At 39.1% G+C, this 25,269-nt stretch overlaps 1 protein-coding gene across 1 annotated transcript in view; it reads left to right on the top strand.

Moving 5' to 3' along the window:
- ryr3 (ryanodine receptor 3) overlaps nucleotides 1–25,269 on the top strand; it is a 132,543-nt gene that overhangs the window by 20,548 nt on the left and 86,726 nt on the right. Inside the window, exon 4 of the mRNA XM_067417529.1 lies at nucleotides 24,548–24,667. Coding sequence (XP_067273630.1) covers nucleotides 24,548–24,667 — 120 coding nt within the window. The remainder of the gene's footprint in view (nucleotides 1–24,547; nucleotides 24,668–25,269) is intronic.

The raw sequence follows: 25,269 nt of genomic DNA, 5'->3' as shown, positions 1-25,269 counted from the left end.
GGCTAAGGTATAACATTATTGCTATAAGTGTTGTTGTTGTTGTTGTTTGGGCACATTTTTATAAATCCGGATGTAGAGTTCACCAGTACAGTAGCACTGGGCTTATTTGGAGTTTATGTTGTTCTGGAAGCCTTCTGCATTCCATGGTTTAAATTTAGACTCTTAAAAGTTAATACTTCCACCGCACATACGCACACAGTTCTCAGGCTCCATCTCCATATTGCATCAGCTAGTTTAACAAGCCAGGCCACTGATGTTTCAACACTGTTTTTATTTGCACAGTATCGTATTTTAAAGTCAACAACTACCACAACATGTGCTAAGATATTAAAAAAATACTGCAAAGAGTACTGCAATCCTGGATTAGTATAACATATCATCACCTTATTGCACGACGCACTGGAATACTGGATTCTGATTGGTCTATTGTGGCATGGGGTGGTCAAATATATTTTGATAATGATGGCTATATCAGCTAAAGTGTGCATTTAACAATTCTCCACATCCACTTTTTGCAACTACAGTAAAAATGGCCTTGGAGGACATTTATGTTAATTGGTCAGCAAATGTCTAGTGGATGACGCAAAATGCATCATCCAGAAGTCTTTTGACAGCTTCAGGGCTTTCGTGAAAACTACAGATTATACTTTCATATTTTTGTATCCCTGCTTACAGGTCAAAGCAGCTATTGTAAGAGTAGGTTTTTAGTAATTACGATTCTTTGCAGCCTTTAACCGCTGCTTACACTGCACTGGATCCTTCACTGGAAAGTGAAAATAACTCCTGTTAAACGTTTACTCTTTGAATTTTTACACCCACAAACAATACAAGTCTACACCATTATGACTAAAAGTTTACTAAGAAGTATTTCCTACTAAAGCACGTCGGTATTTGACTCTGGTAAGCGTATCAATAGCAGACTGGTGGGAGTGGCCCTGGATGGCTACATGCCCAGTGCATTTTGTAGAAGTTTTCTTACCTATTTGGCAAAAAGGAAAACAACAGCCTTTTACTTTTTTTTCTAGTCAGGTATCACTGATTTTAATATTTTATTTTTTCTACTGTATAGCTTTATAGTTTTATTGAAAGCCCATTTCACCAGCAAAGTACCTTTTAAAGCATTGGTCTCAAACTGAATTCCTGGAGGGCCACAGCTCTGCACAGTTTAGCTCCAACTAGCTTTAACTCACACCTGCTTGTATGTTTCTAGTTATCCTAAAGACCTTGGGTGCATCTCAATCAGCTCCCTATTTCAGTTGTCAGGGCACTGATCAGGGAGTCAGCCCATTGACTTATGTCCTGATCAGTGCCCTGACTAGTGAACTAGGGAGCTGATTGAGACGCAGGGCTTGATTAGCTGGATCAGGTGTGTTTGATTTAGGGGTGTCCATGGTTAACCGATTAACCAATTAACCGTTAAAAATTGCGTAACCGAGTGAAACATTTTGCTCGGTTAAGTGGCGTCAATGACGTGCTTTGAATTTAGTTGTAATATATTTTTGCACCCCTAGAGACCGCAAGAGCGCTCCCAGACATTTGTAATATCCACAAGAAGAAGTCATGACCAGCTTTCTAAGCGGGCAATGAAGCGGGCAAAGAAAGCATGGGAGCACTTTAAAAATGAGTGACGGGGCAAAATGCAAGTATTGCAATGCAGTGCTTACCGCATTTTTCAGGCTCCGGAATATGAGTCGCATCAGTCAAAAAATAACATAAGTCGCACTGGACTATAAGTCGCATTAGGGCAGAAGCAGAGCGGGAGCCGCGCGCGCTGTGCATAATGGAGAAGAAGAAAGAATGTTTGAAGTGAGAAACTTGTGAATGATTAGAGAAAATCAGAGGTTACTTTAACTGTAATGAAGAAAACAAAAAAGCTAATCGCGGACTGAAAGCAAGATGGCCAGAGCTGACGGGATGAGTCCACAGATGCTTGATCTCTCTACCGGGAGGGGCTCAGCCGCGCGAGTCAAATGCTGTGTGAATCATTCTCGGCTGCATATTTTACTACATGCTCTAATCATGCAGGCGCCCTCGCGGCCACTTGCATTGCTCGTGAACTGGAGCGCGCATCTCATCCTAATTAAACGAAACTCAGCGTACGCCTCACAGACATGAAATATATCTTAAGAAAGCTTGAAATGTCTTTTAACAATTTAAAACGAAAATAAATAGGCTACTCTCTGATTATGTAATCCATGATGTGCATTTCTTTCTTTAGGCTCGTTCACTACGGAGATGGCGGTCATCAAATTAATTAACTAAAAATAATAACCCTGACGCACACTATGGTTAACCGAGTATTAACCGCTAAGGGCCTCGGTTAACGGTTAATGAAAAACTTGAAAACGTGCAGCCCTAGTTTGATTAGGGTTGAGCAAAAGTGCGCAGAGCAGTAGCCCTCCAGGAATTCAGTTTGAGACCACTGCTTTAAAGCAAGAAAAATAAAACACAGGTCAGAAGAACTCTTACAATACTGCTAAAATACTTGTAACTTAATTTTTTTTGTCTTTTGTTATTGATAGGTTGTAATGTGTTGTAATTAACGGTTTAATAGCTCAAAAGTGCACTTTGATGTCTAATATAAACTGCTTTTTAAAAAGTTTTAGAAAAGTGTTCACTAAGTTGCAACCATTTGTAATTCTTTGAATGTTCTTTGATGCTGTCAGATTTGATTTCCCAGTGTATATATACATATATGCAACACTGTAGGCAACACTACAAAAAGGAAAACACACCATGAAGGTAAAGGCTGCAACATACAGGTCCTTCTAAAAAAAATTAGCATATTGTGATAAAGTTCATTATTTTCCACAATGTAATGATAAAAATTAAACGTTCATATATTTTAGATTCATTGCACACCAACTGAAATATTTCAGGTCTTTTATTGTTTTAATACTGATGATTTTGACATACAGCTCATGAAAACCCCAAATTAAAATGTTTTGCATATTTCATCCGACCAATAAAAGTAAAGTGTTTTTAATACAAAAAAGTCAACCTTCAAATAATTATGTTCAGTTATGCACTCAATACTTGGTCGGGAATCCTTTTGCAGAAATGACTGCTTCAATGCGGCGTGGCGTGGAGGCAATCAGCCTGTGGCACTGCTGAGGTGTTATGGAGGCCCAGGATGCTTTGATAGCGGCCTTAAGCTCATCCAGAGTGTTGGGTCTTGCGTCTCTCAACTTTCTCTTCACAATATCCCACAGATTCTCTCTGGGGTTCAGGTCAGGAGAGTTGGCAGGCCAATTGAGCACAGTAATACCATGGTCAGTAAACCATTTACCAGTGGTTTTGGCACTGTGAGCAGGTGCCAGGTCGTGCTAAAAAACGAAATCTTCATCTCCATAAAGCTTTTCAGCAGATGGAAGCATGAAGTGCTCCAAAATCTCCTGATAGCTAGCTGCATTGACCCTGCCCTTGATAAAACACAGTGGACCAACACCAGCAGCTGACATGGCACCCCAGACCATCACTGACTGTGGGTACTTGACACTGGACTTCAGGCATTTTGGCATTTCCTTCTCCCCAGTCTTCCTCCAGACTCTGGCACCTTGATTTCCGAATGACATGAAAATTTGCTTTCATCCGAAAAAAGTACTTTGGACCACTGAGCAACAGTCCAGTGCTGCTTCTCTGTAGCCCAAAAGTGGCTTGACCTGGGGAATGCGGCACCTGTAGCCCATTTCCTGCACACGGCTGTGCACGGTGGCTCTGGACGTTTCTACTCCAGACTCCACTACTGCTTCCGCAGGTCCTCCAAGGTCTGAAATCGGTCCTTCTCCACAATCTTCCTCAGGGTTCGGTCACCTCTTCTCGTTGTGCAGTGTTTTAGCCACACTTTTTCCTTCCCACAGACTTCCCACTGAGGTGCCTTGATACAGCACTCTGGGAACAGCCTATTTGTTCAGAAATTTCTTTCTGTGTCTTACCCTCTCGCTTGAGGGTGTCAATGATGACTTTCTGGACAGCAGTCAGGTCGGCAGTCTTACCCATGGTTGCGGTTTTGAGTAATGAACCAGGCGGGGAGTTTTTAAAAGCCTCAGGAATCGTTTGCAGGTGTTTAGAGTTAATTAGTTGATTCAGATGATTAGGTTAATAGCTCGTTTAGAGAAACTTTTCATGGTATGCTAATTTTTTGAGATAGGAATTTTGGGTTTCATGAGCTGTATGCCAAAATCATCAGTATTAAAACAATAAAAGACCTGAAATATTTCAGTTGGTGTGCAATGAATCTAAAATGTATGAAAGTTTAATTTTTATCATTACATTATGGAAAATAATGAACTTTATCACAATATGCTAATTTTTTTTAGAAGGACCTGTACTCCACAAGAACAGAGAAAAAAGTTCTCGCTCCCAGGGCTGCGATCACAAAATTACGTAATTTTGTTCTCGCAGCTTGTTCTCAACACATCACGTGAGCAGAACTTTTTTCTTGCAGGTGTGAACTATTGTGTGACTGGTCATACATTTAAAGTGGGCTTGGTTAATCCGGAGAAACGCAGATGATTGGCACCTGCTTTTCTCGTGAAGTATGGAATGTACTGGCAAGAACAAACTTTATTCTTGTTCTTGCCACCTCGAGAAAACAAACTAGTTTCTTTGTTCTTGCAGAGTATGTCCCAAGCTTAACACTAAAATCACTATGACACTACAATTAAGCAATACACATTAACAGTGTTTTTTCCCCCACCAAAAAACAAAAACTTAAGAAATATATTATTTAAAGGGTTAGTTCACCCGAAAATGAAATTGATGTCATTAATGACTCACCCCAATGTCGTTCCACACCCGTAAGAACTTAGTTCATCATCGGAACACGGTTTAAGATATTTTAGATTTTAGTCCCAGAGCATAATGCAGTGAATGCCCACTTTACTGTCCATGTCCAGAAAGCTAAGTAGTCCATATGTGACATCAGTTGGTTGATTAGAATCTCTTGCGTCGGCAGAGGGGCGGCAGTGGCTCAGTGGTTCATGTAGATTGTCTACAAACCAGAAGGTTGGTGGTTCAATCCCCGGTTCCACCTGACCAAGTGTCAAAAGCTGTGTCCCAAAGTGAAGTGCGCGCACTTCGAAGGCCGCATTTGAAGTGCGATTACGTCATACCTGCACTACGAAGACTGTCCCAATGTGAAGGCTGCACCCTCTGAAGGCCGCATTTGAAGTGCGATTACGTCACTGCGGCACTACGCAGGCTGTCCCAAAGGGAGAGTTGCACCTCTGAAGGCCGCATTTGAAGTGCGATTGCGTCACAGTGGTGAGACGAAGGCTGCCGCAATTCATGAGCGACTTCAAAATGCGCCCTTCGGTTCTCAGGCAAAGGAAGGGTACAGCAGATGGGACCTTCACATAACTTCGCAGCCTTCCCTATCCCAGAATTCATAGCACAGTGGTGACTACAGGATTTGACTGGTCCGCATTCCCGCGGCACTCGATCAGACTCCAGTTAAAGACGGTAGCGGTCGGTAACTCAAGTGTAGCCTGGGTACTATTGAACACAACAGCGCAAGCGCTAGAAGTAAATAAAACGTTCAACGTTAGTGCATTCACACAGTTCCCAGTTCCCTGCCCTGAGCAAGATAAACTTTAATTTCCCAATTTTTAAATGCTATTTATTTCTCAACCATTATCTCAAGAAGAGGAATCAGTCCATTATCACCATTTTCGCTGTTTCTTTTTTTCCCATACAAAATTTCTTTAAATAGCCTTCAAAATATAATCTGCGCGGCGCTGTATTTTCGTCCTGCTCCCGCTATTCCGCACCGCACCATTCCGCACCGCACCATTCCGCTCGCGCAAAATTCACTCCGTGCTCACCCGCTATAAATTATTTTATTTCCGACCCAGCTAAATTTAGATTTTGTTTCCAGAATCTATCTTTTAAATTTCCCTTACAGAAAGAGAGACACTGGATAGGAATTGTCCGTGCAATCATTTATTTTTCTTACAGCCTAGGCTGTATGTCAACACCGTAACTAAAACAAATATCACAGAAAAATAGGCTAAATCAAATGTGACATCTGTCACTCAGAATTATAAGAAAAAATACAAACAAACGAAAACTGCTGACTTATCTACTAAAATAAAGTTTATATATATATATATATATATATATATATATATATATATATATATATATATATATATATATATATATATATATATATATATATATATAATGAATGAATGAATGAATGAATGTTCACTGACGACGGTCAACGAAACATCGATCCTCCAAAGGCTGAGTGCGTGGCCGACACAGAACAATTTAAATGGCTAGCTTATTATTTTTTATGCAAGTTATTTGTAAATTAAACGAACTGCTGTCTATTGTTCATTTTCGTTAACTTCAAAGGTAGGCCAAATTAAAGAGAAGTGGTTTTTCTAGCTATTGTTTATTTTTGTAATGCACGTTATAATTTGTAGCTACATTAAACACATTTATGTTTATACATATATTTTCTTGTCATGTAATTTAAAATGTGTAAATGAAAATAAATTGGTCTATTAGCCTACGTAGGCTTTTTACAACTATAGCCTATTTATAACGACGCTTGGTTCATTGTTGCCAAGTCTGGAATGGGGCTGCATTTAGGCTACTGTTGCTTTGGGGTGTTTGTAGCCTATAGTCCACAGGTTAAGTTGTCTTTACTTAAGCAATATTTCTACTGCCCGCGCCCCGCATTTTGGGATATTTTGGCCCATTCTGGCTGTGATTCCGATACTTTTGAATAACAATTGGAGGGGTTTTATTATTCAGACCTGGCAACCCTGTCCCTCGGTTCGCCCTTCGTGCACTTTGAAGGCGTGGCCTGGTCTGGCCTTCGAAGTGCATGGCCTTCGAAGTGCGCACCCTTCACTTTGGGACACAGCTAAAGTGTCCATGAGCAAGACACTTAACCCCAGCTGCTCCTGACGAGCTGGATGGCGCCTTACATGGCTGACATCGCCGTCGGTGTATGAATGGGTGAATGTGAGGCAAAATGTAAAGCGCTTTGGATAAAAGCGCTATATAAATGCAGTCCATTTACCATTTACCAAGCATCGAAAATACATTTTGGTCCAAAAATATCAAAAAAGTACGATTTTATTCAGCATTGTCTTCTCCTCCATGTGCCTCCAAAAAGAATCAAACGCTTATTGAAATCACGTGATTTCAGCAGTTCGGTTCGCGTCAAACTGCCAAACTGCTGAAATCACGTGACATTGGCGACCCGAATCATTGATCGATTCACTGATTCAATAACCGTTTGATTCTTTTTGGAGGCACATGGAGGAGAAGACGATGCTGAATAAAATCGTAGTTTTTGATATTTTTGGACCAAAATGTATTTTCGATGCTTCAAGAGATTCTAATCAACCAACAGATGTCACATATGGACTACTTTGATGATGTTTTTATTAGCTTTCTGGACATGGACAGTAAAGTGGGCATTGACTGCATTATGCTCTGGGACTAAAATCTAAAATATCTTAAACTGTGTTCCGATGATTAACGTAGGTCTTACGGGTGTGGAACAACATTAGGGTGAGTCATTAATGACAACAATTTAATTTTTGGGTGAACTAACCCTTTAATGTCACATTACAAGGGGATTCACAGGGTAGCTCAAATGTTCCTCCTTTTCTTTTCTTCAAAAAAGCTTTGTTTTAGGAAACACCTCCCAGAGATAACCTTTAATTTACACTAGTGCATTTACAGAACATCAGATTGTTTTGACAGCTCTTAGTGTGTGTATCTTTGATCAGCAATTGAGGTGGAGATTTTAAAGCATGTTGCCCTTATCTGCTCTCACTATTCCACCATCACAGAGATTGTGCTGAGTGTAGATATCTTCGGCGACTATGAGTAATGAGGGCACCCTGGTAAAAGGTAAACCTTGGAGCTTTGGAGCACAGCTGAAATCTGCAGTATGTGAAATGAATTGTGTGTGCGATCCTGTGGTTTTTGTATAAGGCAGCTGATGAGTGAGTCGTCTGCGGTCTATAAGCTTCAAATGGCAGCCTCAACTCATTGAACTTCCTTCAGATTAATTAAACCCAGACTGATGCCACTGCTCTTATTGTGCCCTCTTGGTTTATCCCAAAGGGAACAAGCCATCTGTGCTTGAGTACAACACAAGTGCTCGAGATTAAAGTGTTTGCTTAGGTGTTTACTGTACCAACATTTGTAAAGCATGTTTAGTGTATAATTTATCTGACAGGATTCTGTCAGACTGGTGTATACGTTGAGCTTGTTAACTGTTATAAAATCCACTACAGGCAATTAGCTATACAGGGATTACACAAGAATTCTTGTCTCAGCAAAGTCAGCACATATGTGGCATAGCTTTTTCTTGTCTGACACACGGGCCTCATAGCAACGAGGCGGCCTTGGGGCCCCTGGAGCTGACAGCTTACTCAAGAGCACAACAGCATTGCTTGGAGGAAGTACTCAAACAAGATCTTAAAGGGATAGTTATAGATATAAATGAATATTGTCATTATTTATTCACCTTCATGTCGTTGCAAGCCCTTATGACATTCTTTTTTTTCTGTGAAACACAAAAATACTTTTTTCAGTGCTGTTGGATCAATTAATCACATCCAAAATAACACACACACACACACACACACACACACACACACACACACACACACACACACATGCATGTACATATTTAAGAAAAATGTGGTATATTTATATATAATATACATTTTTATATAATATACAGTGAGGAAAATAATTTTAACACCTTGCTATTTTGCAAGTTCTCCCACTTGGAAATCATGGAGGGGTCTGAAACTGTCATCGTAGGTGGATGTCCACTGTGAGAGGCATAATAAAAATTAAAAAAAATCCAGAAATCAGCTTTTTTAAACTATTTATTTGTGTGATACAGCTGCAAATCAGTATTTGAAGACCTAAGAAAATCAATGTTAAAACAAAAACATCAACAAAAATTTGTACATTTATATAGCGCTTTTCTAGGTACTCAAAGCGCTTGACATAGAAGGGGGAATCTCCTCAACCTCGTCTCCTCTAATATTTGGTACAGTAGCCTTTGTTTGCAATTACAATGTCAAACGTTTCCTTTAGTTTTTCACCAGGTTTGCGCACACTGAAGGAGGGATTTTGGTCCTCTCCTCCACACAGATCTTCTCTACATCAGTCTGGCCTGTCACTGAGAAACACAGAGTTTGAGCTTCCTCTAAAGATTCTCTATTGGGTTTAGGTCTGGAGACTGGCTAGGCCACGCCAGAACCTTGATATGCTTCTTACAGAGCCACTCCTTGGTTATTCTGGCTGTGTGCTTCGGGTCATTGTCATGTTGGAAGACCCAGCCTCGACTCATCTTCAGTGCTCTAACTGAGAGAAGGAGGTTGTTCTCCAAAATCTCACAATACATTGCCCCGGTCATCCTCTCCTTAATACAGTGCAGTCGCCCTGTCCCATGTGCAGAAAAACACCCCCAAAGCATGATGATACCACCCCCATGCTTCACAGTAGGGATGGTGTTCTTGGGATGGTACTCGTCATTCTTCTTCCTCCAAGCACGTTTAGTGGAATTATGACCAAAAAGTTATATTTTGGTCTCATCAGACCACATGACTTTCTCCCATGACTCCTCTGGATTATCCAAATGGTCATTGTCAAACTTAAGACTGGCCTGGACATGTGCTGGTTTAGGCAGGGGAAACATCCGTGCCATGCATGATTTCAAACCATGACGTCTTAGTGTATTACGAGCAGTAACCTTGGAAACAGTTGTCCCAGCTCTTTTTAGGTCATTGACCAGCTCCTCCCGTGTAGTTCTTGGCTGAATTCTCACCTTTCTTAGGATCATTGAGACCCCACGAGATGAGATCTTGCATGGAGCCCCAGTCTGAGGAAGATTGACAGTCATGTTTAGCTTCATTTTCTAATGATTGCTCCAACAGTGGACCTTTTTTCACCAAGCTGCTTGGCAATTTCCCCGTAGCCCTTTCCAGCCTTGTGGAGGTGTACAATTTTGTCTCTAGTGTCTTTGGACAGCTTTTTGGTCTTGGCCATGTTAGTAGTTGGATTCTTAAGCCTAGTTCACACTGAACATTTTAGCTCCGATTTTGACTCGCCGACAGGTTTTGCGAAATCGCAGACAAACACCCGAAATCATAGGCAAATTGGTGCTCGTGCACGCGAGTGACAATCACGCAGAGTGAATTATCAAAGACGTGATCAGAGAGAATCGCGACAAGTCGCTGATGCCCGTGAGATATTTGACATGCTAAATATCTGGACCTGTCGGCGATTCAAACTCCTGCTGTGTGAACTGCGTTCTGACCAGGTTCTGACTGAAAATGACGTCGGCGATGACTGACAGCTAATGAAAGAGTGAGATACAGGGCAGCAGAAGGTATAGGGAGGAGTTATAGACAGATCAGTGTTTTATTAGTTATATTTACAATTCTATCAAGCTGAAACAAAGCCCAAACATTTGCACATCCAGCTGCAGCAGCAGCACATTGCAAAATTATTTATTTAGCCTACCTCAAGCTCTCTTTGCATAACACAATCCTTGCTCTCTGTCTCTTCAACAATTTCCTCTGCAATATACTTTTTTCTTTTCTCCACAAATCAGCACAGTCAAATTGGAACAAACTTTGTGCAGTTTATAATTTTTAATAACAATTCCAAGTCCCGCGCGAGTATTCCGGTCTGACGCACGTGTGATCTCACGTTGTTTATTTGTCACATCGCACGTGTGTTTGGTTGGGAATGTTGGAAAACGTAGTTTGCGCACCGGAGAGAGAGAGAGTTGTCAGCGATTGTTCCTCCTGTACAGTCGTGTAGTGTGAAACCTCCTGTCGCCGATCCATCGTGCAGTGTGAACACAGCAGTGACTGAATGATACCCCAGATAGTCATGCAGTGTGAAAAGAGCAGTGACCCGACAAGTTTGTGCAGTCTGAACTAGGCTTTACTGATTGTATGGGGTGGACAGGTGTCTTTATGCAGCTAACAACCTCAAACAGGTGCATCTGATTTAGGCTAATAAATGGAGTGGAGGTGGACATTTTAAAGGCAGACTAAAGGCGGGCGTACACTGTGCGAATTCGGACACTCGGAAGGTCGTGAGATATTGCAGACGCTACGAGTCATTTAATTTGATCATCGCATCAAATCAGCTGGTACACGGCACGACTGTTTGCACCGCGAGCCGGCCGCGATCACACAAATTTTCATGTAACACAGACACCGGAGCTTTTAATGTTGCTGCTATAGCTTCAGATACAAAAAATAAAGAAAAAAGGTGTGAAAATGATTTGTTGAAAAGCAGAGAAAAGCCATTCCTTTTAACCGAAACAACCAGAGGGAGAGAGAAGAGTGCACGTGAGAGAGAGAAAGTGTTTGTGTGTGTGAACGCAGTATGTGGCAGCCACTGAGCTAATAATAGTCATAGATTGAGCGTATGTGACGTGCTTGTGCATGATTTGGCAATAGGGGACAGCCATATGCCGGTAAAAATCGGGGCGACTCCCCGAACTTTTTAAACATGTTTAAAAATGATCGTAAGGTCGGGAGGTGCTCTTAACGTGCTCGGCTCGTCTCGTATTTCCTCTCACACGGTGCGAGCCGCGACCATACGAGCATCCACGATGTCCACGCGATTTCTCCCGAGAAAAAAAAATCGTCTGCGAGTTCGTACGACAGCAAAAATCGCACCGTGTACGCCCGCCTTAACAGGTCTTTTTTTTTTTTTTTTTAGATTATGTCTCTCACAGTGGACATGCACCTACGATGGCAATTTCAACTCCTCCATGATTTCCAAGTGGGAGAACTTGCAAAATAGCAGGGTTTTCAAAAAATTATTTTCTTCTTTATTTATATATATGTGTTGTGGGTAATGCATTACAAGTATATTGTTACACAATCAATTTACTTTTTTAAGTAACTAGTAAAGTAACACATTACTTTTAAATTTTACTTTTAAATTACTTTTATTTGACTGACAGCTCTCCTGTTCTCATGTTGAGAAAAATCAAGAGTAAGTGCAGCAGCGTTGTGTGTAAACATGTTATTGTAAATATAGACTAAATGTAATTTATTCATCTCACTTGCACAATAAAGATGAAGTATTCTTTAAAATGAATAAAATCAGTCAAATGCAAAATCAGAAATCTATGCAAACCTCCAATAATTAAATATTAAATAAAACAAATATTTGAATGCATGTAATCTACCTTTATTGACTAATGTCTTGCTGCTAACCTTCGTTGATTCAGTTAAACCATGAGCAAAAATGACTAGAATTTGTTTTTATTTGTTCATTTTTTTCTCCTGTGTCCTATTCTTTCATTATACAGAATGGCAGCATAGCTGAAAGGTTTGTTTGAGCTGCACCCTCTACTATACATGCATGAATGGAATTAGCATTTTTACCTTAGCCTGAGGCTTATTTTTTCAGTTTTGGTATGAAGAGGTCTTTACATTAGCACACACAAAAAAAAGTTAAATAAAAAACAAACAAAAAAAGCAAAAACAAAACAAGCCCAGGTGAGAAAAAGTACTTTTAAAGGTAATTAGTTAATTAGTTACTTTTTAAGGGACTAGCACAATATTGTTATGCATTACTTTTCAAAGTCACTTTCCCACTATATAATGATTATACACAATACACACAAATATATTATGTCAACACAAACAGGAACAGAATGAAATTTAAGTTGTTATTCTTTGAAAATCTTGACATCTGCCCAACCTGTCTGTGGCATGTTCATTAGAGAAGTAGTGGCATCCAATTTGGGAATTAATCATTATTTTGAATCAGATCTTATGATTTTTTTTATTTTATTTTTTTATGATCCACTTTTTCAGTTGATTTAGTTTACAAAATCAAATTGATTAGGTTTTCATGTTCAGGTAACAAACTTCATGATCCAGCTGCATATAGCAGGCGAAGGGAAGATTTTAAGCCATTTGACTTCATGATACTTAAAATATGAAAGTGCACAAATCCGATGGACTACTTTTTAAATATTTTATGATGATTGCCATTTTTAACAGCATTTAAAAGTTCTCATTCTCATTCCAAAACATTAATGAAAAAGGAATTTTGGATTAATGTCATAGAGGTTTGGAACAACATGAGGGTCAGTAAATTATGATATTTTTGGGATCTTTGCCAGTGCATTAATTGCTCCTTCAGCTGTAAATGGTGAACTCAAGAGTTCACTTTTCTTCACTGACCAAACTTCATCTGATGCATCAGTATTTTATCCACATGCAGTGATATCTCTGTCTACCAGCAGGCTGTCTGAATTCATTTGTTAGTGTAGATGGAGCTCACTCAGGCATGCATGCAAGACACTTTCTATTGCATGAGGCTATATTATTTGAGGCAGCAGTGCGCATGCTAAGTTAGGCTAGGCTGCTGAGTAATACAATTTGTAATTTAGCTGTAGTGAAAGACACAGTACTTGCTCTCTGTGAACCTCTCACTCTCAGACACTCTGAAGTTAGTCTCCCTGACACAATCACATTTTTAGCAGTGCTCTCAGACTCCTTTAAAACATCACAGCATGCCTTATGCTTTGTCAGTCAAGGAAATGTCACTGTAAGGATGCTTGACAGCACTGGTGAAAAGGCCTTTGCAATTTTAATCGACTTTCTATGAATGCCCTCTTGTTGTGTTATACCTTTTCTTCTAAGGAAGCTGGGTTTTTGAGAGTCGAATCACCAATAAAAATGTCTGATCTACATAAGTTTTAGTACAAATAAGAGAGTCACAGTTGAATGTGTGCATCCAGCCTCTTTAGTTATGTTGTGATTTACTTCTGCTTGAGAATAAAGAGTGAAAAAAAATCACATTAATTGTGCAAAACATCTATTTTTGATTAATTAATAATCTTTTTGAGCACGTCTCTGCAATGAAATCAGTTTGAAGTGTGAAAAGACATTAATTAAAATCATTAATTCTCATAGAATCATCATAGTTAGACATTGATTTAATACAGCACGAAGCAAGTCTTGAGCACAGTGCTACTGTATCAGTGTTTCTCAGATAGCCAGTGGGCCTGTGGAAAATTTCTGAAATGAGAATAAATAATCTCACGTGTAAGACCATGACAAATAATATGATTAGCGTTCATAGTGACAGTCCATTTTTGTGATTCTCAGAGTATGCATTCCATTTATTTTCTCCATCCAGTTCTTCAGTAAACATTGAACCAAACCAAACAGCTTTGAGATACATCACATCTCAATTAAATTTTACAGAACTACTGACTTTCACTGACTTTAAATAGAAAAATAATATTTATAATATAAATAAATGCTTTTTGAGCACCAAATTATAATTGTTGAATGATTTCGAAATGATCATATGACACTAAAGATTGGCGTAATGATGCTGAAAATTCAGCTTTGCCATCAGAGAAATACATTACATTTGAAATATATTAGAATAGAAAACAGTTATTTGAATTTGTAATATTTCACATGACTGAATTTGTGACCAAATAAATGTAGTCTTGGTTAGCATAAGATACTTCTTTCAAAAACATCATAGACCCACAACTTGTAAAAGAGAGTGTACCAAAACCATAGTTCCAAGAAACATTCGCAAACAGCATCGCAAAGTTGCATGGTTGGAACTACACAGCTCTCAATCTGTGGTTAGAAGCATAGTTTCTTGTTTGCATGATAAATCCTTGTCTTGAGCTAAATAAGCTTGCTGCCTGACATCCAGTATGATATATATTTTTGTTTTGAATATATACAAATGTAATTTACATCTTTTAGTTTGTTGAGTGTGTACGTGTTCCAGTATGTAAGGAGCCAATGACTGAATCTGGAAATTAAGCAAATTAGAATTAGTCCTCAGATACTATGTACATAATTTATAGCAAAAAATCTGGCATTAATTTGAACTCAAATGAACTAAAAGAAGTTATTTCTCCACCGCCTGTGTGACATCATTAACCAGCGGGGCTTAATGACACATTTGCGACAGTGTGGTTTCAGGAAATAGTTGTGACTAGTTAGTTCATTTCTTCAATGATGCATCGCACTACGGTTGTTAAGCAGTGAGCAAGTCATTGTACGGGAAACCGAAAATCAATCAACCCTGATTGATAGATCTTGTTTTTTGATTGTTGGTAGTACTTCAGTAATAATTTGACAATTTACCCTTTTTTTAAAACATTTAAAATTAAAACACATATTTGGTTATTGCCATCTCTTGAAGGTGTGTCTGTGAAACAGTTTAGGGTCATGAATGAGGTATTTTGCACACAAAAGTTTGAGAATCTCTCAGTTCAAGGAAAACTTTTATTTCTTTCCGAGCATTATTGAAGGACTCTGTAACCTAACTGGATGCAGATATGGAGGTGATAAAGATGTGAGCTTATTCAACCATCTCATTTAGCTGTCAAGTTCAGGGGCTTGAGCCACCTGCTTAGTGAAGTGCAGTAGCTGGCAATGAATTTGAGTTATTTAAGGAATACGATTTCAGCTGAGATGTGGAAAAGACAAAGAACCATCTTTTCAAAAACTCACATTAGATGAGAGCATCATTTACTCTAAATTGTTCTTTTTATATTGAAACGTTGGCAGTGGAATCTGAAGTCTAAAACAACATTAAAAATCTAGAAACAGAATTGGGTTTTGCGTCTTTGCGTTGTGAACTGGCTTTTTAATTTTTTTTATACTGTTGTCTGAAGTCAGCTAATGACGTTCGTGTGGTTTTTACATTCAAAAACATCATAACTAATAAGTAATAGGCTATTTTCTACACTGGTTTTGAGTCTCTCCTGAATGCTGGGTTTTGATGGGCGTGACGCATTGGAGACATGGAAGTAAACGCCCACGGCTAAGATTGAAAAAGATTGGCATATTTAATGAGCTTCAGCTCCCCTGTCAGTTCACATGAGAGAGGGATTGTTTTGAAAGTGGAATGATTCTCTGGATCACAGGACTCGTAAACGCCTTTATCAAACAAACACTGGATGAGATTGGATTTATTTCTCATCTCATCCACCCGATTGATTGGAATATATTTTCTTGGCTCGCCCGATATAAGCGTGAATCGTGTGCAAACACACACCTTCAAATATCAAATCAAGAGAGTGAACAGCACAGATCAAGAAATGAATATTATTTCACTGTTTGAGATTCACTGGCCTGCCGACAGGCGTATGTTTTGGTAGCCCATCTGGAAAACACATAGCCCCGGGACGTTGGGCTTTGCGAGTCCAGGCCCATACATGTCCGAGTCTGACCCCCGAGTCGCATTGAACCAACAAATAAAGTATTCTCCAGCCTATGACAGCATGGTAAGATGTGTTCTGTTAGACACGTACTATAATCAAAACGATCTGTAACAATGCAATACTATATAAAAAACACGTTTCACTCACACAAGTGTGTTGCACCATTCCTGTTGGATCCAATATAGAAGGCACAGCATTGTGTTTTAATCTCAATATGTCTGCAAATCCAGTGTCGACCTGAGACTTGTTTACAAACGATTCCGCCGTGAAATGGTGACTGTTCTTCCACAACCAGGAATTGGATGCAATATCTTGCTGTATTCGTCGGCATGTTTATTACTGCTGGTTAGCATGATCCAAACATCTCCATGAGTCTGTGAGCGGGGCTACTGAATTAGACGTGCTTATTATTCTGTAAAGGCGGTGTTTCGGTGTCAGGATGAGGAACATTCTGAAATCGATCGATTGTTGGTTGTCTATAAAAGCTTTTTTTGACTAACAAGGAAGAAAAACAAAATAATTGTAAAAAATATTTTATATATTTTTAGGAAACATATTGTAGATTTCTTTTTAGCAAAACTGATTTGAAAGCATCACATCACAAATCAAATAAGCATATTAAACTCTGAAGACACAGAAACCTCATCTTTCCAAATGGTGCTCACTGCAGATCTAAATGATGTCCAGCTCCCCCCCCGGACATAATGGGTGGAGTTATTTTTAGCCACCCCATTACATCAAGCGAGAGGGGTGGGGGGGTGGGGGGGACTGGACATCATGCTCCACCCATTAGCTCTGCATTGAGCAGCCTTTTCATCTTTCAGATGACTGAACAATTCTACAGTGTTTGATACCGTGGCTGACTGAGCATGTGCGTACATTTCAAAATAGCATTATGGGAGGGGCGGTGCTGTGTATTCACCTTTTCTTAAGTTCATGTCAGTCACAGGGCAGGGTGAGTTGTGAGCATTTATTTGGCACCAGAGCGCACCAGGACTTCTTGAGTTACAACCCCTGAAGTCTTCAGGCCACACACCCACACCTGTTCATGTCCTTAAAGACACACACTGAGTATGGTAGAGGGAGGAGGAGGGGGGGTGGGATTGGGGGTGAGGTGGTGGGGGGGGGATGTGTGGAGTGGAGGGACCTGTATTCATCTGCTGCACCTGTGTTTAAACACAAGCATGATGGCATGAATAGGGTTGGTCTGTCCGTAAGGTGCAGATTGGGTTGGCAGATGCTCCAGGAATTAAGGCGTATAGAATATGAATGCATAACAGAGAGTTTGAAGAGTTTTAATACTTGCCCTTGTGATTTGGAGCAGACGCACCCCATCCCCCAGCATCCTTAAACACGCAACACCCCTATAGATAGACTGTGACTCTGCCCCTTAGCTGTTTTGCAGATGGCTTTGCAGCTTTCCCCTGGATCACTTTGCTGCAGATTCACCAGATTCCTTGGCAGGGGATCTAGGTGGGACCTAAGAAAGGGAAGATCTCCTCTTTTAGATAAAGACCACTCTACTGCATTAGGCAGACAACACTGTATTGTAAATAGAGACTTGGATACATCTGTATAGGTACAACATCTGTCTTACACTAACACGGTTAATCTGAATGAGGCTTTATTGCCAAACCTAAGTCAAAAATAAAATAAATATAATGCATATAGAAACACCCAAATCACAGATAAACTATAGATGTGCAGAAGGAAAAGCAGTGCACGGAATTTGTGATATGCAGGCATATGCAGTTTGAATTTGCATATTGAATATGAAATTATGTACATTTCTATTGCACATGACATTTGCATAGTGGTAAAGGAATACAAAATTGTCTTAAAGGGATAGTTTACCCCAAAATGAAAATTTTATGTTTAACTGCTAATCTCCAGGGCCTCAAAGATATAGATGACTTTTTTGTTTCTACAGTAGAAAACAAATTAAGAATTTTAACTCCTAATTTTGCAGTCTGTCAGTCGTATAATGCACGTGAATGGTAACAATCTATGAGAGTAAAAAAACATGCTCAAACAAATCCAAATTGAACCCTGCAGCTCGTGAAGACACATTGATGTCTTAAGACACGAAATGATCGGTTTGTGCAAAAAAACCCCAAAAAACAGTACTTATATAATTGTTTACCTCTAATACTCCAATATCACCAACAGCCTTGAGTGCGTGATCACTTCTAGTACGTGAGATCTGTACACGATCTGGTGTAGTTTAGACAAGCGCCAGAAGTGATTGCGTGCTCAGGCTGTTGGACATAGCGGTGAATTAAAGGGTAAAAAAATATATAAATACTGTTCGGTCTCTCACACACAAAATGATCGTTTCGTGTATTAAGACATCAATGTGTAGTCACGTGCAACAGGGTTTAATTTGGATTTGTCTGTGCATGTTTTGTTTTTTTTACTAATAGATTTAGTTAAAAAAATCTTAATTTGTGTTCTATTGAAGAAAACGGTAAGCAGATAAACATAACGTTTTCAGTTTTGGGTGAACTATGACTTTAACCTTCATAGTCTTACAATCCAGTGGAACACAAAAGAATATATTTTGAATAGTGTTTCAACTGTTTTTCTCTACACAATGAAAGTCAGTTGAATCCAAAACAAAATTGGACCTCATTACATAACAACAAAAATCAATACACTACTGTCAAAAAGACTGGGGTTGTTATGATTTCCAAAAAAAAAAGTCAAGTCAGTAGCTTTGATAGATCTATAGAGGACTGTTTAAAGACATGACTAATCATTTAAATTGTCAGTAGAAAGGCAAGCATTGAAAATAATGAGGGGAAAATTGGATTGGAATGATTTGGAAATTACTTGCAATTTGTTCGTCAATCCTGTAGGCTTAGTACGTACAGTATCAGTATATACAGTGCATCCGGAAAGTATTCACAATGCTTTACTTTTTCAACATTTTGTTATAATGTTTTATGTTACAGCCTTATTCCAAAATAGATGAAATGTATTATTTTCCTCAGTATTCTTTGAAAAATACCCCATAATGCCAATGTGAAAGAAACCTTTGCAAATTTATAAAAAAATAAAAAATAAAATTTCATGTACATAATTATTCACATCTTTTGCCAAGACACTCAAAATTGAGCTCAGGTGCATCCTGTTTACACATCCTTGAGATGTTTCTGCAACTTGATTGGAGTCCACCTGTGTGGTAAATTAATTTGGTTGGACATGATTTGGAAAGGCACAACCCTGTCTATATAAGGTCCCATAGTTAACAATGCACGTCAGAGCACAAACCAAGCCATTAAGTCCAAAGAATTGTCTGTAGACCTCTAAGACAGGATTGTATCGAGACACAGATCTGGGGAAGGGTACAGAAACATTTCTGCAGCATTGAAGGTCCCAATGAGCACAGCGGCCTCCACCATCCATAAATTGAAGATGTTTGGAACAACCAAGACTCTTCCTAGAGCTGGCTCATGGGGATGTTTTTCAGCGGCAGAAACTGGGAGCCTATTCAGGATCGAGGGAAAGATGAATGCAGCAATGTACAGAGACATCCTTGATGAAACCTGCTCCAGAGTATTCTCGACCTGGGGCGAAGGTTCATCTTCCAACAGGACAACAACCCTAATCACAAAGCCAAGATTACAAAGGAGTGCCTACAGGACATCTCTTTGAATGTCTTTGAGTGGCCCAGCCCGAGCCCAGACTTGAACCCGACTGACCGTCTCTGGAGAGATCTGAAAATGGCTGTGCACAGATGCTTCTCATCCAACCGGATTAAGCTTGAGAGGTCCTGCAAAGAAGAATGAGAGAAGCTGCCCAAAAATAGGTGTGCCAAGCTTGTAGCATCATACTCAAAAAGACTGTAATTGGTGCCAAAGGTGCTTCAACAAAGTATTGTATTTTTAAAACATTTGCAAAGATTTCAAACAAACTTCTTTCACGTTGTCATAATAAGGTATTTATGTATTTATAATTGTTTGGGAAATAATGAATTTAATCCATTTTAGAATGGGGCTGTAACATAACAAAATGTGAAAGAAGTGAAGCACTATGAATAATTCCCGAACCCCTATTTGGGAAACCCTTAGCTGATATGCAGTAGCAATTTTGTGGACTGCTCACAATCCAGGCAAGAATCATAACACTGGACCAAACCAAACCTTTTATGCTCAACAAAGCTGCATTTATTTGATTAAAAATACAGTTAAAAGAGAACCATTTCTTATCATTATTAATGTTGAAAACAATTATTAAAACAATATTTTTGTGGAAATTATATTTTTATTATAATAATTATTTTTTCCAGGATTACTTGATCTAATCCTTGCTTTTTTGTTTTGTTTTTTAAAAAGGGTTGGGTAATGTATATTGAGCTTATTTGAATACATCAAATGTTGGTTTGGCATCTTTGTTATTAGGCACTCGCATTGCTTTACTGTCAGAGTAACAAGTTCCTCTTGTCATTCTTCATTTTTAGCATAGCTTAGACAGTGGTGTTTGACAGCCCAATTTAATTAGCATAACTCAAGCCCAAATATGTACAGGTTATTATCTGTGTGCTGGAAATTCCTGCTTGCTCTCATCGTATTAACACATCCTGAACCTGAAGAATGAAATATAAAAATGAAATTTAATGCCGTGACTGTGTTAAAGAATTGTTACTTCTCTGATGGTGTTCATCAGAACCATGGCAACCCATCAACTAGGATTAATGTGATACGTGAGCTGCCACACAAGAAAAACACTGGGAAGAAAACAAATGAGACAGAAATCAATAAATTCATCCTGAGAGAGAATGAGGATGTACAGAGCATCATTGTGAATTCTAATGACATCAGTGTCTCCACTTTTCTTCCTTTCCTGCAGTGACAATTTTGAAAGAATTTAGCTGTTATTACGTCAATAAAATTTATTTAAACATTTACTTATGACTTGACATGATATGCCTTTTAAAATACATTTCTTTTTTTCAAAACAACCAACCAATCAATCAATCAATCAATCAAATTTGTTTATATAGCACATTTAAAAACACGTTGTTTGAGTACATACCAGGACCTATAAATATAACAAATTCATACAATCTAAAAGCATGAGACCAAGTCCAGAAAAAATAAAAACATCACTGTAAATTAAAGGGATGATGATTTGAGAAATCAACTTTCCCTTGAGCCTTTGATATATAAAAGTTCATTGTGATATAAGAATATCCTGTTAGTTTCGGTGCTGAAAACTTTAGTCAAAAAGTTAGTCAAAACTACAAGTAATAAAAAAAAAATATTCCAATCAGTCCTGGGTGGATGTGAGATAAATCATTGTGTTTGTTTGATAAAGACGTTTTGCCAGCCCTGTGAGAGAATCATTCCGGTTGCCGCTTTCAAAACAATCCCTCATGTGAACTGACAGGGGAGCAAAAGCTCGTTATAATATGCAAATCTTATCCAATCCTAGCCCTGGGGGTTAAATTCCAAGTCTACTGTGTGGCACGCCCATTAAAACGTTTCTTTTAGCGCTTCTAGAGAGAACCTCAAATGGGGTGATGGATGAGGATGGGGGGTATTAGTTTCTCTAAATACCAGGCTATGTGTAAATGTGGCCTTAGACTGCTTGGTTGTTAATTAGCTCTATCTGTTGTGTTTTACCTTGATTACTCCGTCTGTGTATTTAAAACCTTAGTTCTGTCTGTTCATTGTTACGTTTGCATTTAACGTGGTTGTGTATTATATCTTCTGAGATTTCCTGTTCCAGTTGGATTTATAGATTTATAGGCAGTTTTTTTTATTTTATTTCATGAGCCCTCCGATTTATTGCAACCACCAATTGCTTACGGTCTGGTCACAGAACCAGAAGATTAGTGCCACAACAGACTGCGACCATATCAGTGGCAGAGGAACTAAGGCTGAGCCAATAATCGCCCCTAAGCCCGAGCCCAACGGAATGTCTGACCAGGTGCACAAGCTGGCTACACCATCCGTCACTGTGAGTATCCTCGTGAAGTTTGAAGGCATGGATTGGAGCCTGTCCCGTCCAGCAATAAGTCGCCTGTCTCTCTGCTGGTCCGGTCCGGCTCCTAGTCTCTTGTCCCCATGACTCTACCTCAGTTTGTTGACCAGTCTGGCTTTTCCCTTCCACGTCTTCACCTGGTACCATTTCCTGACTGCACCAGGCTTGCTCTTCCCTCTGGCTCCTCCTTGGTCAGATGTAGGGCTGTCAACGAATATTCAAAAATTGTATATATATTCAAATAGTTAAAAAAAAAACGAATTTCGAAGGTGAAAATTAATATTTGAAAAAAAGAAGAAAAAAAAAGTGTAAAAATAATGCCTGCTGTATTGCTTTGATAATGCCGGCTGTCTGCTTTGAGAGTGGGGGCGCGCTATTGCGCTTAAGGGTTAAGGGACAAGTCACAGGAGTCAATGCTGAAAGTTGACGCGTCTTGCATAGAAGATGGCAGAAAGTGCAGAGCCCATCTCGACCATGGCAGAGAAAGCAATTTTAACTCTCCAAAATCTAAAAAGCCATGTCTGGAACATTGGTCGGTAGGAAGTAAAACTGTTGAGCCACGATATAAAGTTGTATGCAAGCTATGTCAGTGTAGGCTACTGTACTGACTGAATAGATGTTGCATGAATAAAGGATAAATGCACTGCTTCCACTGGTTTGATTATTTACCATTTCATGTCAAAAATTCCATGTTTACCACAGCACAGTTTGCTCAGAGCAGAGCGTTCAATATGCTGTAAAACTTTAATTAATATTAATAATATTTATTTCAATCACTGAATGAAGCCTGCAATATTTGGGACAAGTCGCGACCTTAAATTGCTTACAAAAAACTCTTGATCAGCACTCAAAGTTTGTTCATTTAAACCGTTATGCACAGAGAGCGTGAGGGTGAGAGAGGGAGAGGGAGAGATAGTGAGGTCTGCTGTCTTTGCCATTAGTTGATTTGCTTGTTTTTGTGTAAGTAATACGTTGTCAAATATGTTTAAACTTAAATAGACTACCTATACAAGTAGTTATGTCTCTGTATTAATCTGTCCTGTTATTGACGTAATGCACGTCATTGACAAAATGTGCAGCCAGATGTTAGAATAGTTTGAATATTAGTGTTTTTGTAGAGGGAATATTCAAATGTCATTTTTGAGCAATTTTGACTGCCCTATTCAGATGTTGCTCTGCCTATGCTACGGACTTCCAGGCCTTCAGCTTAATGTTGTCCCTCCACCCCTTTGACTCCGTCAGACTTTACCTTCCCTCTGGCCCAACCTTGGACACTCGTTGTTACAGCTGCGCCATGATCTCCTGATTCGGCTCATTGGTTTTCCTTGTCTTTCTATATGTCTATGTTCCTAGTCAGTCTCCTTGGTTGTTAACACCTGTACACCTCTCTCCTTCTGTTTGTTTAAATCCCTTCGTTCTGTCTGTTCATTGTTCTGTGTAGTGTGTATTATATCTCCTGAGATTTTTTGTTCCGGTTGGATTTACTGATTAAAATTTTTGTTGTATTTCCTGAGCCGTGTGATTATTACAACCACCCGTTTGCTTACAGAAACACAGCGATGTTATCAAAAAATTGCTCTATTTAACCCCCCCAAACAGCCTAACATAGCAACAGTAACTCAACCAATGACGTGAGAGGGGGCAGGACTATCTGTTTGACCGACCAGTGTCAGACAGGGAGAGTATTTGAAAACAGACATTATTTTTGAAGTTCAGCTTGATGATGCTGACTTCACAGAAATTACATACTTCAGCTTTAAATTTGTAGTAACCAATGTTACTAATCTATAGAACAGAAACAAAGCAACCTGTGTCGATTTTCAGGTCCTCCTCCTCTCTAACCTCTCTCCAGCTCTGGAAAGCTGTTCCAGTATTAATGGGGGTCTTAGCTTTTGCCTCTTCGTAACCCTTTTTCTTCCAATTATATTCCTCTGACCATTTCCTCTTTGGTAATATGTCAGCCATCTCTCTTTTGACAGTCTTTCTGCAAATGCCCCAACTCTCTCTTCCCCTATCATGAGCAGTGGACACTATTTGTGAATGGCTATTATGAGTGTTTTGTTGCTCTGTGCACTATGCTTTGTTTTGTTTCTTCCTATTTACACAGCCATGATAATGTACATACACATTTTTTTCAGCACACACACAGAGCAGTCAGCTAGCAAATATTTGCAAAATTATGTTTATTGTTGATTTAAATTTTTGACAGCGTTTCTCAGAAATTGCTAAAAGTTGTGTTATGCTCAAGGGACTACTTTGAGAATTTAGAGTGTTTTTGCTTTTAAGCATAAGTTTAATTCATTGTTTTTGTTTTGTCAGGAAGATGAGGTGGTGCTGCAGTGTGTCGCCGCCATTCAGAAGGAGAATCGCAAATTCTGTCTTTCAGCAGAGGGACTCGGTAACCGCCTGTGTTATCTAGAGCCCACATCAGAGGCGAAGGTAAAGCTCCATGTGTTCTGAGGAACTAATCACTGCTTCAGTATGCCCAAACCTCTCCACACAAACCACAGTGTAGATTGAAGCAAAGCAATTTACGAAAGCCGCTTTAGTTTAATGGTTCTATGAAATACAAGTGCATAATTACACAATCTGATTCGCTTTTGCTTTGCTGATTAAGAAATATTTTAAATAATGTACCTCTTCATGTGAAAAGAAATTGGTTAAAAAATAAAATAAAAATATGTGTACAGTGAAGTAAGGAGACTTAGGCATCTTTGAAGATATTTGCCTTTGATATGTTGTCCTTTAGCAATACATCAAGTTAATGGGAAGATATTCATGTAGTTGAAAACCATGGCAACAGCAATTGATCCTAGTGCTCTGCACCATATTTTCTATGCATCAGGAAGCAAGGCAGTAAAACATGTGTGGGCATCTCTATGGTTATGTGCAGTGTCTACTGAATCTGACCTTGTTCATACATTGAAAAAATGAAGGTGGTTGATGATGATCTTTTCATTATCATATAAAGTATTGGTCTTCTTCATGCATATCAATAAATTAATCCTTATGGGTTCACTTGCAATGCAGCTATGAAATGG

This window comes from Pseudorasbora parva, chromosome 15, assembly GCF_024679245.1.
Source record: "Pseudorasbora parva isolate DD20220531a chromosome 15, ASM2467924v1, whole genome shotgun sequence".
In the NCBI taxonomy this organism is placed as follows: Eukaryota; Metazoa; Chordata; class Actinopteri; order Cypriniformes; family Gobionidae; genus Pseudorasbora; species Pseudorasbora parva.
The sequence above is the reverse complement of the archived record's forward strand: the minus strand, read 5'-3'. Positions and strand labels throughout refer to the sequence as shown.